The 16,746-nt window shown below is 46.2% G+C and overlaps 1 protein-coding gene across 10 annotated transcripts in view; it reads left to right on the forward strand.

Annotated features, from left to right (window-relative positions):
• SYT7 (synaptotagmin 7) overlaps nt 1–16,746 on the forward strand; it is a 155,996-nt gene that overhangs the window by 81,751 nt on the left and 57,499 nt on the right. For 6 of the 10 annotated variants that reach the window (XM_078767113.1, XM_078767111.1, XM_078767114.1 and 3 more), the window contains exons 2-3: nt 10,135–10,238; nt 12,171–12,256. In XM_078767113.1, the coding sequence (XP_078623239.1) occupies nt 10,135–10,238; nt 12,171–12,256 (190 nt within the window). Of the gene's footprint in view, nt 1–10,134; nt 10,239–12,170; nt 12,257–13,121; nt 13,254–16,746 lie in introns of all 10 variants that reach the window. The other 4 variants (XM_068133840.2, XM_068133843.2, XM_068133842.2 and 1 more) reach the window with 3 other exon arrangements.

Raw genomic sequence — 16,746 nt, forward strand, 5'->3', positions numbered from 1 at the left:
CCCTAACCGCTAAGTGAATCCAGGATCCCAAGCCAGCACCCTAACCGCTTAGCGAACCCAGGATCCCAATCTAGCACCCTAACCGCTAAGCGAACTCAGGATCCTAGGATCCCAAGCCAGCACCCTAACCGCGAAGCGAACCCAGGATCCTCGGATCCCAAGCTGGCACCCTAACCGCTAAGCAAACCCAGATTCCTCGGATCCCAAGCCAGCACCCTAACCTCGAAGTGAACCTAGGATCCCAAGCCAGCACCCTAACCGCTAAGCGAACCCAGGATCCGAAGCCAGCACCCTAACCGCTAAGTGAACCCAGGATCCGAGGATCCCAAGTCAGCACCCTAACCGCTAAGCGAACCCAGGATCCTAGGATCCCAAGCCAGCACCCTAACCTTTAAGCGAACCCAGGATCCCAAGCCAGCACCCTAACCTCTAAGTGATCCTAGGATCCCAAGCCAGCACCCTAACCGCTAAGCGAACCCAGGATCCGAGGATCCCAAGTCAGCACCCTAACCGCTAAGCGAACCCAGGATCCTAGGATCCCAAGCCAGCACCCTAACCTTTAAGCGAACCCAGGATCCCAAGCCAGCACCCTAACCGCTAAGCGAACCCAGGATCCGAGGATCCCAAGTCAGCACCCTAACCGCTAAGCGAACCCAAGATCCTAGGATCCCAAGCCAGCACCCTAACTGCTAAGCAAACCCAGGATCCCAAGCCAGCACCCTAACCACGAAGCGAACCCAGGATCCCAATCTAGCACCCTAACCGCTAAGCGAACCCAGGATCCCAAGCCAGCATCCTAACCGCTAAGTGAACCGAGGATCCCAAGCCAGCGCCCTAACCGCTAAGCGAACCCAGCATCCTCGGATCCCAAGCCAGCACCCTAACCGCTAAGCGAACCCAGGATCCTCGGATCCCAAGCCAGCACCCTAACCGCTAAGCGAACCCAGGATCCTAGGATCCCAAGCCAGCACCCTAACCGCTGAGCGAACCCAGGATCCTAGGATTCCAAGCCAGCACCCTAACCTCTAAGTGAACCTAGGATCCCAAGCCAGCACCCTAACCTCTAAGTGAACCAAGGATCCCAAGCCAGAACCCTAACCGCTAAGCAAACCCAGGAACCTAGGATCCCAAGCCAGCACCCTAACCTCTAAGCGAACCTAGGATCCCAAGTCAGCACCCTAACCGCCAAGCGAACCCAGGATCCTAGGATCCCAAGCCAGCACCCTAACCTCAAAGCGAACCCAGGATCCCAATCTAGCACCCTAACCGCTAAGCGAACCCAGGATCCCAAGCCAGCACCCTAACCGCTAAGTGAACCGAGGATCCCAAGCCATCACCATAACCGCTAAGCGAACCCAGGATCCTTGGATCCCAAGCCAGCACCCCAACCGCTAAGCGAACCCAGGATCCCAAGCCAGTACCCTAACCGCTAAGCGAACCCAGGATCCTAGGATCCCAAGCCAGCACCCTAACCGCTAAGTGAACCCAGGAACCCAAGCCAGCACCCTAACCTCTAAGCGAACCCAGGATCCCAAGCCAGCACCCTAACCGCTAAGCGCACCCAGGATCCCAAGCCAGCACCCTAACCGCGAAGTGAACTCAGGATCCTCGGATCCCAAGCCAGCACCCTAACCGCTAAGTGAACCCAGGATCCTAGGATCCCAAGCCAGCACCCTAACCGCTAAGCGAACCCAGGATCCTAGGATCCCAAGCCAGCACCCCAACCGCTTAGCGAACCCAGGATCCCAAGCCAGCACCCTAACCACTAAGCGAACCCAGGATCCCAAGCCAGCACCCTAGCCTCTAAGCGAACCGAGGATCCCAAGCCAGCACCCTAACCTCTAAGCGAACCCAGGATCCCAAGCCAGCACCCTAACCTCCAAGCGAACCCAGGATCCCAAGCCAGCACCCTAACCGCTAAGCGAACCCAGGATCCTGAGACCCCAAGCCAGCACCCTAACCTCTAAGCGAACCCAGGATCCCAAGCCAGCACCCTAACCTCGAAGCGAACCCAGGATCCCAAGCCAGCACCCTAACCTCTAAGCGAACGCAGGATCCTGGGATCCCAAGCCAGCATCCTAAGCGCTAAGCAAAGCCAGGATCCCAAGCCAGCACCATAACCGCTAAGCGAACCCAGGGTCCCAAGCCAGCACCCTAACCGCTAAGCGAACGCAGGATCCCAAGCCAGCACCCTAACCACTAAGCGAACCCAGGATCACAAGCCAGCACCCTAACCGCTAAGCTAACCCAGGATCCCAAGCCAGCACCCTAACCGCTAAGCGAACCCAGGATCCCAAGCCAGCACCCTAACCGCTAAGCGAACCCAGGATCCCAAGCCAGCACCCTAACCGCTAAGCGAACCCAGGATCCCAAGCCAGCACCCTAACCGCTAAGGCAACACCAGGCTTATGCTGGCATTAGTTGGTGGATGTTAAAGATCCCATGGTTTCTTCATGAAGAGTAGGCGATGTATCACCGGCACCCTGAACAAATTACAAATTCCTGCCCTGACTAGCAGGGGCACTGCATTAGCAGCACAGTCGCATTCTCAGCCAATAATGCTACCCGACAGCCTAGTGCTGCACAAAAACGAAGAAGAATCGGTTACCCAATTATGTATATGATCAGGTGCAGCTGATATTTTATATAGTAGGCCGATGACTGGAAAGCATGGAGAGCAAGAAAGCATGGAGAGCAGGAAAGCATGAAGAGCAAGAAAGCATGGAGAGCAAGAAAGCATGGAGGGAAAGAAAGCATGGAGAGAAAGAAAGCATGGAGAGCAAGAATGCATGGAGAGCAAGAATGCATGGAGAGCAAGAATGCATGGAGAGCAAGAAAGCATGGAGAGCAAGAAAGCATGCAGAGAAAGAAAGCATGGAGAGCAAGAAAGCATGGAGAGAAAGAATGCATGGAGAGCAAGAAAGCATGGAGAGAAAGAAAGCATGGAGAGAAAGAAAGCATGGAGAGAAAGAAAGCATGGAGAGCAAGAAAGCATGGAGAGCAAGAAAGCATGGAGAGCAGCATGGCATTGTTGTCTGATTACAATCCCAGCCGAACGTCTGTATACCCTTCGGTGAAGCGATGACGCGATGCAACATTTTATGCTGCGAGTATTGATGCATGTATTCACTGAACATCTCAGCTCTCTTGGTTAATCAAATAACAACTTATTTTTCAAAAATTCCTTTCGAAGCAATCATCCAAAACGAATCCCGATGCACACTTTTGCAAGGCCGAGCAACCGATGCAAACTGCATATTCTGGTGGTGGGGCATGCCCTTATCCTGTGGAGATCCATTTCCTTAGACTTGTATTACATTTTCTGCTGGGGAAAAAAGCCTCCGAAGAAAGGGGAGTTTTGGAACAGAGTAGGTGGCTGAGCTCCTGACATCAAGACATTTGCTTGCGGAGAGCCTTGCCGGAGTCTGTAGTCACAGGATGGAATCGCAGCATCCACTTACAGTGCAAGCCATTTGTTTTCAATATACAACTTCCTTTTCTCTTGCTTTTTCATACAATTGCTGTTTCATATCAATTTCACTGCAATTAAAATGGTTGCAGAGGCCATCAAATTCTCTCTCTCTCTCTCTCTCTCTCTCTCTCTCTCTCTCTCTCTCTCTCTCTCTCTCTCTCTCTCTCTCTCTCTCTCTCTCTCTATCTCTATCTCTATCTCTCTCTTCCTGTTATAATGTTACCTGCTTTGCCAGGAGATAATTAACGAAGCAATATGGGGTCATTACCCCTCGTTAGCTGTGACTCACCCTTTGTATTCGCCTACTCCCGCTACGCCCTCAACCCCCCATGTTGTCTGTCATATTGAACTGATATAATGCGGTTTGCAATGAATTGAAAGGCCTGCTTTCTAACTGGTTTTTTTTCCTGCGGAGCTTTTTTGTATATAAAATCAAGACTTGTGGAAGAACATAGAACAGAACAAAACAAAACAGGACAGAAGGGACACAGTGGAAAGCTGAGAAACAAACCAACGGGAGAGCAGAGGGATACAATAGAGCAGGGGTCGGCAACCTTTTTGCCATGAAGTGCCAGTTTGAAATGTTCTTGTTAATTCGTGTGGCATATCAACATTAAGTTTAACATTAAGTTTAATTATGACACCACATCAAAAAAATACTTACCAACAGACATGGAATTTAAATTCCATCCATATCGGCTACATGCACAGCAACAACATTTTAAAGAAACATTTATCTCTCATAATCAGGACATTGTAATGATCATTTTATCATTGTAAAATTTGTCCCCCATGAGGTTACAAATTACATGCACGGACCCCATTTCAAAACACTGCTTTCAGTAACTCATTTACAAAGTATTGCATTGGGAACAAATGTCAAAAAATGAGAATAAACTGTATCAAACAGAAATACCAGTACTGTACAAGAATGCTGCCATCCTCATGAAAACATCCACATCTGAGTTGGAAAAAAAGAGATGGACAAACAGCTGCATATGCAAACCCATGTGTACTACAAATAAACAGATGCCTACCAGTCAGTGTGATCCCTGGCCCTGCTTTCCTTTGCTGAGCTCCATTATCTGGGGGTTGTAGTTAATCACTTTAAGTTGCACACATGCTTCAGAGTGGTCGGTTGTCAAACGACTGCGGGAGGGGCTGAGCACGTTCTTCATGTGTGAGAATATCTGCTCACAGAGGTACGTTGACCCGAAGACTGACAGCAAAGCCAGTGCAACGTTCCGGAGACAGCTGAACTTCTTCGGCACGGTTGTCCAGCAGGTGAAGATGCAGGTTCCGTGATCTTGCACTGCCGTGGTTTCGAGTTGTTTCCGTAGCTCTGCAAACTTAGTCACCCACAGTGTTGAACTCTTCAGCTCAACCAGCTGCATTTCCATGTCCTGTGTATCCAACCAGTCTATCAGAGATAAATCCAATTCTTGTCCATCAAAGCTGTCTGGCTTGATCAAGAAGGGAGAACATGGGTCCATACTTCTGAAAGTCCCCAAATCGTGTTGTGAACTCCGACTCAAGCTTGCTCATGTATTTGCATATTTCAGCGGTGCTGATGCTGTGCTGCGAGGACAGCTCCCTTTCATGTCTGAAGTAGAGGAAAGTGGAGGTAGCAACATCGCTTGAAAAGATTGCTAGCTTGCCGACAAAAGCCGTCCATGTGTCGAACATGTCCAAAACAGTTTGCCCTGCACCTTGCAGTTGGAGATTGAGCTCGTTGAGGTGTCCCGTAGTACCCGTAAGAAAAATACGTTTCACAACCCACTTCTCGTCCTCGAGTTCTGGGTAGTTTTGGCCCTTTTCAGCCAGGAAGGCCTTGATGGCATCAAAGCAGCTGACAAACTGCTCCAAAACTTTTCTGCAGCTTAGCCACCTATCCGCTGAGTGGAGAGAGGGATATCTTTGTATGTGCAGTCCATTTCCTCGAGCAGGGACTGGAACTGTCGGTGTGTCAGAGCAGATCGCTTAACTATGAACTTAATAACCTTTACTACCGTAGCCATATCCTCATTAAGATCTGAATTTGACATCTTTGCACAGAGGTTTTCTTGGTGTATTATGCAGTGGAGTTTCATGATGGGGTGACCGACTTTTTCCTCAATTAATCTGACAGCTCCCCTCTGTTTCCCGACCATGGCGGGGGTACCATATGTTGTCACTGCAAAAATCTTGCTGATGTCAATCCCTCGCTCCTCAAAATGTTCCATAAACACCTTGGCTATGTCCTCACCTTTTGTTGTGTCCGACATTGGCTTTAAGCAGCAGAGTTCCTCTCTTACAGTCGAATCGCAGTATCTTGCCATGACTGCCAAATGTGGTATATCATTCACGTCCACGCTCTCGTCAAGTGCAATGCTAAATACCACAGCATCTTTTAACCCAGCTATTTGCTGCCCGCTGACATTTTCTGCCATTTCTTCGATGCGTCGCTCAACACTTCTAGCTGACATGGGAATATCTTTTATTCTTGATTTGATTGTCTCTTTGTTTGGTAAGCCTTCAAACAGAACCTCTGAGCTGCAGAGAAAAGCCTCCTTAATATATTCGCCATCAGTGAATGGCTTTCCACGTTTCGCAATGCAATGAGCAATGCGATATCTTGCTTCAGTCGCATGGTTTTTAGCAGTGGCAAAGATTTTGAGGGTGTTGGCTTGCTTCCCATACCTGGACAAGGCACGTTTGATGGATTCTGCCTTGTCTGCCTGATCTTTGAAAGTTTTCTCGTGCTTTGTCTCAAAATGGCGCTTAACACTCGACGTTCGACAACCAACATTTTCAAAACATAAAGTACACACACAGCACGGTCCTTCTGAAAAACAAAACCCCACTCTTCTGTCCATGAGGGCTGGAATGCTCGAAACCTTTACTTCAGCTTTCTTAGCTAGCGGGGTTGCCATCATCTACCGAACCTGAACCGCTTCACTGCAATTCCTGTGGGAAATATGAGCGGGAGGCCGTACCGTCAATCAAACTAAATAAGACAGGCCGCGTGTTACGAGAAAAACTACTACCCCTATTTTCATTACTACCCCCATTTTCATTACTACCCCCATTTTCATTACTACCCCCATTTTCATTACTACCACCCCATAAAAAAACTCAAAATAATGACGAGATTAATATTAAAACGCAGAAGGCAGCCTGAATAATAACAAAGAGTGGAGATGCAGCCGCTGACCACCGGGTGTTAACACACAGTCGCTCTTACATCATCTCAGGTTGCCACGAACGGCGTATCGGAAGGCACCAAGCCTGCATCTCCTGTTTTATATCTGCGATTATTATACAATTCAGAATAATGATGAGATTAATATTAAAACTCAGAAACCAGTCCGAATAATAATAATGAGTGGAGATGCAGCCTCGGACCATCTGCTGTGAACAACACCACTGTTCTTACAGCACATCCGGTTGCCGCGAATATTGTGTTTGAATGCGCCAGGCCGGCCTCTCATGTTGTGCATCTTTGATTATTATTCCAGTAAAATAATTTGGAATTGGAATGGCGACTCTGTTCTGATTCATCTACCTCATCACCCTGCACCATCACACCGGAATACTGTTATAGTGCAACACGCGCAACAGCCAATGGCTGTTCCAGAGGTGATTTGGCATGCAGCGGATAATGCACTGCTTTCGCCAGTGTGCCAATGATTACGCTGCCACGTGCCAATGGTGGCACGCATGCCTAAGGTTGCCGACCCCTGCAATAGAGCAACACTTGCAGGAAGAATGGGTGATGGGAAAATGAGAACAAGGGGAGGCAGAGGATGGTGAAAGGGGTGAACAAGCTGAATACAGGCTCAAACGGAGCAAGAATGGGCCTGGGAGAAGGGGAAGGGAAAACCACAGAGGAAATAGCAATGGACCAAAAACCAGAAAGGAGGATAGAGAGAGAGAGAAAGAGAAACAGAGAGATGAAAACACAATAACTTGAAAAGGAAGGTGGCCTTTATGAGTGTTAATGAGGGTAGAAAAGATCATGAGTATGGATAGCGGGTGATTTGAGGAGAAGGTGAACATCAATTGGAGAGAAGAATTAGACTGAACAGACCGAGTAAAGCGGTTCCACAGATGAGAGAACACACAACAGGCATTTTAAGGCCATTTTCCCTGCTAGAGTGGGGATTAGCCCCCACAGATGAGAGAAAATAGGAACAAATGAGTGGAGGTGAACAGTGCTGATGTATATTTGGAGTTTTACCAGAAGGAGATTGTGCGGCCAGTCTGCAGAAACCTGGAGAGGCAGAGCTCGGGAGGGCAGAGGGTATAAGCCCAGAAAGGAGGTGGTAGAAGACAGAGAGGCTACTGACCTGTCTGTGATGTGGGAGTAACAGGCCCAGATATTCAGCTTCATTGCGGGACATGCCAATGATTTTGAGGGACTTGGTCTCCATGGTATCAAGATATGAAAGGTGGGCGGCCTGGGCGCCACCCCAAAAGGGAGAGCAATACTCCATCAAGCTGCAGACGAAGACGTTGTAAACGGTTAGAAGTTCTGATTTGCCCAGAATAGATTTGGCATGATGGAGGATGTCCAATCAGCAGTTGGCTTTGGAGGCCAATTTCGATATGTCGTCTGCCCAAGAGAGATCATTTGGCTGATGTTGAGGGCCAAACAATTGAGGGTTGAACTTGTTCAAGAGGTTTGATAAGTAAGTAAATGGGAGGGTTTGCAAGGCGGTCCTTATCCTCAAACCCACACACAATGACATGCTAATTCAATTATTATGATTATCATTTCGTATGCAGCCAATGGCTGCTGGTTGCATCATTGCTGGGAGCGTGACTGTGCCACTGGTGCAGTTCCCCCTGTTACCAGTAAGCTGGTACTCATTTTGCCGACCTCGGACAAATGACAGGCTGAGTCCACTCACCTGGTGTTATTTAACGGCACGACAGGGGTTCAAACTCAAGACCCTAAGATCTTAAGTCAGCCACCTCAACCACTAAGCCAACACCAATCTTCCTCATTCATTTATGTCTTTGGTTTTCTGAAATCGATGAGCAACAGAAGCAACATACCTTTGAGGGAACTGTGGAGTAATAGCATGGCAGATGTTTGTAATAAAATCTACGTCGATGAGAATAAAGGACTCGTTAGTGAATGCATATTGTAATGGGATTGAATTCTTAATTAATCCCACCACTTGTATCATATATGATTGCGCGGCTATGCTGCTGATGCAGTGCCCAAACACGTTCGGGAAGGAATTTTGTAATTTGTTCAGTGTGCCGGTGACATCTCGTCTCTTCTTCATGAACGATACCGTGGAATCCTTCCACCAGCTAATCCCAGCAAACGACACCCGGCTTAACATCCATCCAAGAGGACGTACACAGCGATGTGCATGGCCCTGCATGAGAAACACCAGGGCGACAGTTTATAGCTATGCTGAGATTCTAACCCAAGCCAGACAGCTCAGAGGGTAGACAAACCCAGGACAAATCATAATAATAACAAGAAAGAGAAATCAGAGATTGCAAACCCTCGCCAGGATGTATTTTAAGTGGTTTTTAAGGCTTTTGTGTTAAAACAAATATGGCGGCCGAACTACGTGACCTGTGACGTCATCATTTTTTTTGTCCCCTAATTTATTCCTAGATTATGCTCAATAAATTTTATCTTGATCGGATGAAGTTTTGTACTTGTCGAATTATGACGTCATAATGGAGGCACCTATGACATCATCATTAACATATTTTATTCCCCATGGAGAGTTCTTTACAATGAGCCATGTCTGATTTTTTTTCCATTCAGCGCTTTCGGAGATATAGAGGTGCAATGTTTTTCGGTTTTCCAATATGGCGACCGAACCACGTGAGCTATGACGTCATAATTATCATTTTAAAATCCTGCAGGTGGAGTTTCACCTATGGTGAAAATTTCCTGTCAATCGGACCAACGGTTGCAGAGAAAATCATATTTATTCTGTGCGGACAACAGACAGACAGACGGACAGACAGACAAACAAACTGACTCAAATGCAATACCCTCTCCCCAGGCGAGGGTAAAAATCATTGTTATTTATTAATAACTTTAATGAGAGCAGTTTTAAACCATGATGGTGTGTGACAAGTTGTCCGATGATTATGTTTCCCAGGAAACCGCATCAGGACCATTTAGGCAGATTCAAAATAGGGGACCTTCTGGATCGCTCATCAAGTGACGTGGCCAGCGTGAATCAGGTGTCGTGACGCTAATTAGAACTCCGAGGCCACTCGCTGAAGAACAATTAGGCGGAGGATAATTAAAAGCCATAAAAGCCAGGAGTGGGTGTTTGATGCTGATGCACCAATCATTTGATCATTTGCGCTCAGTCCCGTCGGCGTACGGTCATCTTGGTCAATCCTCGAGTCTACCAAAGGTATGCGTTCAGTAAGTCATTGTTTACCTGTTTATGTCTGCCACCCGACGTGTTCTCTGTCTCCTGCACATTCCGTTGTCCTGGTGTCTGTCCCTCGTACGTATTTTGCTCCACATTTCTGATCAAACAATGTTGTTTATTTGCACCGAGAGCAATTGATTGACAGTTTTGGTTCTGTCACTGCCTTGACGCATTATGGATCAGGCTACACCTGTACTGTTTAGTTCCTCAGCTGTTTGCGTACCTGTATCGAAGTAATGTTTTCTTTTTCTCCTCTAGATGCTGCTCCTGTGGTGCTAGCAGTCGTGTCTTCCACACTCGCCATTTCCCTGGTCTCTCTTCTCGCTTTTTGCACTCTCTGCATTTGGTGCAAACGAAAACCGGTAATAAACCATCTGTCTGTCTTTGTTTACCTCTGAAGACATTCATCATCGTCGTTGTCTCGTACTCTTTATGGAGCATCAATGCTGTTATAAAAAGTCCACTGACAAGGTTAATGCCGGGTGGATTGCCGTTACATTCCCAGAAGACAGTCAGGGCAGGAATTCGTAATTTGTCCAGGGTGCCAGAGGTAACTCGCCTCCTCTTTGTGATAGACACTGAGCTGAGGGATCTTTAATGTCGGATCATGAAGGTTAACATCCTTCCGATTGGACAGGGCTCACAATGATGCATTGCTCTATTGGCGAAACACCTGGTTGATGGTTTATAGCTGGGTCGAGATTCAAACCCGGTTCGAGACAGCTCAAAGGAGAGTTCCCATACCTCTTACCTCTTACCTATCTTGCCAGCCATAGTTTACCCTATAATGTAGTTAGTATCTATCCTGCTAGCCCATGAACACCCAATAAATTGTTTATCGAGAACATGGCACCTGGATTCCTGGACCATTAAATAGGTGTCTTGATCAAATAAGCTGGTGTTGGCTTAGCGGTTAGGGTGCAGGCTTGGGATCCTCGGATCCTGGGTTCAAAATCCCGGTCAAACGCAAGGGGGTTGACTCAGCCTGGTGTTGGCTTAGCGGTTAGGGTGCCGGCTTGGGATCCTCGGATCCTGGGTTCAAAATCCCGGTCAATCGCTGAATTAACGCCAGGTTGGGTTGACTCAGCCTGGTGTTAGCTTAGCGGTTAGGGTGCAGGCTTGGGATCCTAGGATCCTAGGTTCGAATCCCGGTTCAATCGCTGAATTAACGCCACGGGCTTGACTCAGCCTGGTGTTGGCTTAGCGGTTAGGGTGCCGGCTTGGGATCCTCGGATCCTGGGTTCAAATCCCGGTCGAATGCTGAATTAACACCAGGGGGGTTGACTCAGCCGGGTGTTGGCTTAGCGGTTAGAGTGCCCGCTTGGGATCTTAGGATCCTGGGTTCGAATCCCGGTTCGATCGCTGAATTAACGCGAGGGGGGTTGACCCAGCCTGTCATCCTTCCGAGGTAGGCAAATTGAATACCAGTTCACTGGTAATTCCCTGTGTGTCGCAAGAGGCGACTAACAGGGTTGGCGGCAGGAAGGGCATCCGGACATTAAAAAATGGCTTCAAAAAAAGAGGACCACAGTGCCCAAAAAAGGCCAACCCCTGCTCTGCGGGGAAGAGTGGCCTCTAAAGGTGGTTCTTGATCAAATAAATTAATTTTATATTGGCTAACATGCACTTTTGTACAAATGTGACATAATTGGAAAACTATCTCTCTCACACTCTCACTCTCTCTTCCCCCTCTCCCTCTATATCTCTATCACTCCCTGTCTTCCCGTCTACTTTGGATGATCTTCGGACGCAACAAAAGTTGTAGACTTGCCAATCTGGGGATGTTCTAGGATTGAAGGGTCGACGCCTTCATGACGAATGCTACCCAAATAGAAGAACCCCCTTTAGAGGCCATTTTTCCCCGCAGAGCAGGGGTTGGCCTTTTTTCAGGCACCATGGCCCCCTTTTTGAAGCAATGTTTTATGGCCGGATGCCCTTCCTGCCGCCAACCCTGTTAGTTGCCTCTTGCGACACACAGGGAATTACCAGTGAGCTTGTACTCAATTTGCCGACCTCGGAAGGATGACTGGCTGAGTCAACCCCCCTGGCGTTAATTCAGCGATCGACCGGGATTCGAACCAAGGATCCTAGGATTCCAAGCCGGCACCCTAACCGCGAAGCCAACACTTGGCTTAATGCTACCCAAATGATGATCTGAATACTCGTTGAATCGGACACTCAATAATCTGAATGAAATTTTCCACATCCATCTGTCTGTGTCTCTCAATGTGATGTAAGTACATACCTAATTGTTTCTCTTCTCTCCTATACCCCACCAATGGTAATTCTGCAAGAAGAGAAAGGAATACAAAGATCCTGACGAAGAAAGCGTTGGGACTGGAAGTTATGATGGTGGTCGTCGTGGAGACAGAAAGTTTAAGTGAGTGGTTGAGGAGGGTGACCGTTGAAAGCAAGAACGCTTTGGATTTATTAATTATTGAGCTGTAGAAACCAGTAGGTTTGAACAACACAAATAACTGGAGGTGCTTTGGGAGCTATAATCTTGGAGACCTGTGATGATTTGTGACGTAAGAACCTCTTTGAAGACCTGTGATGATCTTTGGAGAGACCAGTTATCCAAATATAGTATATTTATTTATTATTTTTTATTATATGGCCAGTGGCCACATTCTTTCCAGAGTGTTGGTGGAGCTAAAGAAATCACTCAGCAGAAAATACACTTGGTGGTTTGCCATTACTTTTCCCAGCGGTAGTCATGGCAGGAATTAGGAATTTGGTCAGGGTATCGACCGACAATGTCCCACTTTATATTTCAAAATGTACATTGGCATTTTTAACATCCTCCAGTGAATACCACCAGATGGGATTCTCTCGACTCAATGTCCCTCTGAAGGACAGTGTCCTCATTGATGCAACGTCCTGCCTATGAAGCATGAGGGTGACGGTTATTGTTGGCTCAGATAGGGAATACAACCCAATGTAGTAATTCAAACGTGAGTATGCTATCTCTGAGCTATCCCGCCCTTACTTGTTTGTAGGAGTTATGAAATCGAATCATTAAAGTTCACACTTTTTGCATTGGTGAAGCCTGGCACTGAAGGCCCAGGATTTTATCTCTGACCTGCATAAAATGCCCAGAAATCCAACGCTCTTCCTGCCTTTTATTCCCTTGAGGCTCTTCCTGCTGTTTATGTGTATCTCTCTCTGTGTATACTTTGTTATTCTCTCTTCTCCTCTGCTCTTCTCTCTGCTCTCCTTTCCTTTCTCCTCTATCCTTTCCCTAGCGACCTTGAAAAAGACTTTTGGAATAATAATGAAAGTGTGGTTCACCAGAAGTGGAGTTCCTATCCACCACAGGAGTTCATCTTAAACGTCTCTCCATATGCGCCTTATGGGGACCCACGACTCTCACTCAAGTGAGTCCTGGACCTTCCCTGGACTTAGCAATGACAAATATTGGGTCTTTTTCTTATTTGTTAGCATTTCCATCTTCTTCTGCTCAGTTTCTCTTTTTCCTCAATAATTTACTTCATAACTTAGGAAAATCACGAAGAGTTGACATTTTTATTATTTTAACTGGGGTTGACATTCCTCTCAAATTCTTCACCTTTGACTGCAATTTGAACTCATCTCCTATTAGGATTCCAGCACCAACTTGGTAAATTATTTGTTTATATTTATTCACATCAAAATGTATGAGTCTCAGGACCAATCATACCATAATGGAGGTGTGTGTGTGTGTGTGTGTGTGTGTGTGTGTGTGTGTGTGTGTGTGTGTGTGTGTGTGTGTGCGTGCGTGTGTGTGTGTGTGTGTGTGTGTGTGTGTGTGTGTGTGTGTGTGTGTGTGTGTACAGTACGTGTGTATTTATGTATGTAGCCGAAAGTCCACTGATTGCATCTTTCATTAAAATGAGTACATTACTTTTTTCAGGAAACTTAAGCTAGAATTCAATTATAAAGATGTATGTACACAGAAATAATTTAAATTCACCCTAATCAAACAATGCAACTATCACAGAGCGTGGTTATTTAAGCTGAAAGAGAATATTTATGGTATTGACGAGGACTTCCTGTTACATTGCTCTGATGAAGAAAATAAATAAGTAATTAATAAATCGATAATAATTAAGTAATTAATCAATTAATTGATTAATCAAAAAATGTTTTTGCCAAAGCATTTGTTCACTATTGTGCCTAAATTTCAGCTTCCTAGCTCAAAGGATGCCTAACATATCGCCCGGGCAAACAAGAAAATAACTAGAGATACATTCAAAGTACACTGCTCCCATGCCAAATAAATAAGTAACATATACTCCAACGTACGACATTTCCAGGGTGCCCTTGGCACTCGGCTAAGCTGTTTGTTTTTTTTTGTTTTTTTGTGTACAAGATCGAGGCTCGTGTAAGAGCTGACATCAATCACGAAAAAAAAAACGGATACACACACAGAGGCGGGAGTAAAGAGGAATGAAGGAGTGAAGGTGAGCAGAGAGTCTTGAGTTTGGCAATTTCCCCAGAAGAGGGTTGCTGGCAGATCTTGTGCGACCTGTAGGAATATTTGGGGGACAGAGCACAGATAGAGCTGGGGGAGCTAGGCCGGATAGGAGCCAGTGGAAGACAGAAAGACCACCTACTTGCCTGCGGTGAGTGAGTGAAAGGCCCTCGAAGTTAGCTTCATCGCGGGAGATTCCAATGATTCTGAAAGCTTTGGTTTCAACAGCCTGAAGATGAGCTAGGTGTGAGGCCGGAGCACCAGCCAGAGGGGGGAACAGTATTCCATTGAGGTGTGGATGAAAGCCTTGTATGTGGTGAGGAGCTCAAGTGTGCCGAGGAAGGACTTCGCACGACGGAGGATGCCCAGTCGGCAACTGGCTTTGGAAGCCAGCTTGGAAATGTGGTTTTCCCGGGAAATATCATGGCAGATAGTGAGACCCAAAACCTTGAGTGACAGAACTTCTTAGAGAGGATTGTTCAGAAAGTGGATGGGAGGGTTGTCCAGTCGGTGTTTTCAGAGAGACATAGTAAGAGTGTGAGATTTGTCAAGATTGAAAGACATGTTCCACTTGTTTGACCAGTCTGTGATTTTGTCCAGGTCTGCAGAGAGTGAGGAGGCTGCAGACTGCTGATCTGAGGGATGAGGAATGGAGCAGCAGAGAGTGGAGTCATCAGCAAAGAGATAGAGAGGATTTTCAAGAGAGTGCCTTGGGGAACTCCAGCCTGAACAGGAAAGGGAGATGAGAGAAACCCATTCAGGGCCACACGTTGACTCTGACCAGAGAGGAAGTCTGCAAGCCATGCGTGGAGATTTCCATGGATACCATAGGAGGAGAGTTTGGTGAGGAGAGCGGGATGCCAGACCATATTGAAGGCACGTGATATGTCAAGGGAGACAGCTCTAATTTCCTGTTTGACATTGAGGACCTCCATCCATTGTTGAGACAGCAGAAGCAGCATGTCCAGAGTAGAGTGACCTGGTCTGAAACCAAATTGATGATCAGAGATCAAGCCATTGGAGAAGAGGAGGGATTAGATATCCGAAGCAATGATGGATTCCATGACTTTGCTGATAATTGGGAGCAGGCTGATTGGTCTGTAGTTGCAAGGATCTGTTTTTGCACATTTTTGTGTAAAGCAGTAATGTTGGCTGATTTCCAAGCTGATGGCAGATGACCTTGAGCAAAAGAGAGGGTGAAGAGAACAGAGAGAGGGTGTGAAAGAGCGCCAGAGCAGGATTTTCGGACCTGTGGGCTGATGCCGTCTGGTCCAGTTGCAGAATCAGAGTCGAGGATTGACAGAAACTTCTCCACCTTGTCAGGAGAGAAGCACGCAGAGTCCAGGGGCAGCTGTGTACGACTGGGTACGGTGGGTACAGAGAGGGACAGGTTTGGGACACAATATTTTGAGGCAAACACTGAGTTGAGGCATTCATTCATGGAGACGGAATTGGGAGGGATCGGTGTATATTAATTGATTGATTAATAGATTAAATGCGTAACTAAAATAAATAAACGATAATCATAAAATAATTAATTTCTTAATTGATTGGCTAATAGCATACGTTAACCACCACAGCTTCACCCGAATCTGCAACTTTTTCAAAAATAATTAAGTTATTAATCGAAAAAAAAAGAAAAAAGAATTGATTAATCAATAAATCAAAAATACCTTTCACAGCCAAATCACTTGGTTACTGTCGTGTCCAAATATCAGGTTCCGAGCTCAAACAGTGCCTGAGATATTGCCCAGATGAAAAAGAAAAGAAATAAGTACTTAATAAATCAATAATAATTAAGTAATTAATTGATTAATCAAAAAAGAAAAAATACCGTTTTTGCGAAAACACTTTTTTTTGTATACTAAGTCGAGGCTCGTGTAAGAGCTAACACATAAAACACATAAAAACATACACAGAAACACACATAAAACATATAATAAAGGGAGTGGGAGACAAGAGAGAGAGAGAGAGAGCGAGAGAGAGAGAGAGAGAGAGAGAGAGAGAGAAGGAAGCACAGCAACAGGAGAGAACTGGGACATTGGGAGATCTGTGGAAGGAAGAGAGCTGAGGCGGTGTTTCTTCATTTTTATTTTTTAGAATTTCTAACAAATTAATTTAAAATGAAAAGTTTAAATGTCTTGATTCAATAATTATTTAACCCCTTTCCTATGACACTCCAAATATTGAGCTCAGGTGCATTCAATTTCCTTTGATAATCCTTGAGATGTCTTCAACCTGATTGGAGTCCATCAGTGGCCATTTCAATTGATTGGACATGATTTAGAAAGAAACACACCTTTTCATATGAGGTCCCACAGTTGACAGTGCATGTCAGAACAGAAATTCTACCATGAAACAACTCCGAGTCCAAGGAACAACTCCGAGATAGAATTGTGAGGAGGCATAGATCTGGG

This window comes from Myxine glutinosa, chromosome 13 (assembly GCF_964187855.1).
Source record: "Myxine glutinosa chromosome 13, kmMyxGlut1.1, whole genome shotgun sequence".
Classification (NCBI taxonomy): domain Eukaryota; kingdom Metazoa; phylum Chordata; class Myxini; order Myxiniformes; family Myxinidae; genus Myxine; species Myxine glutinosa.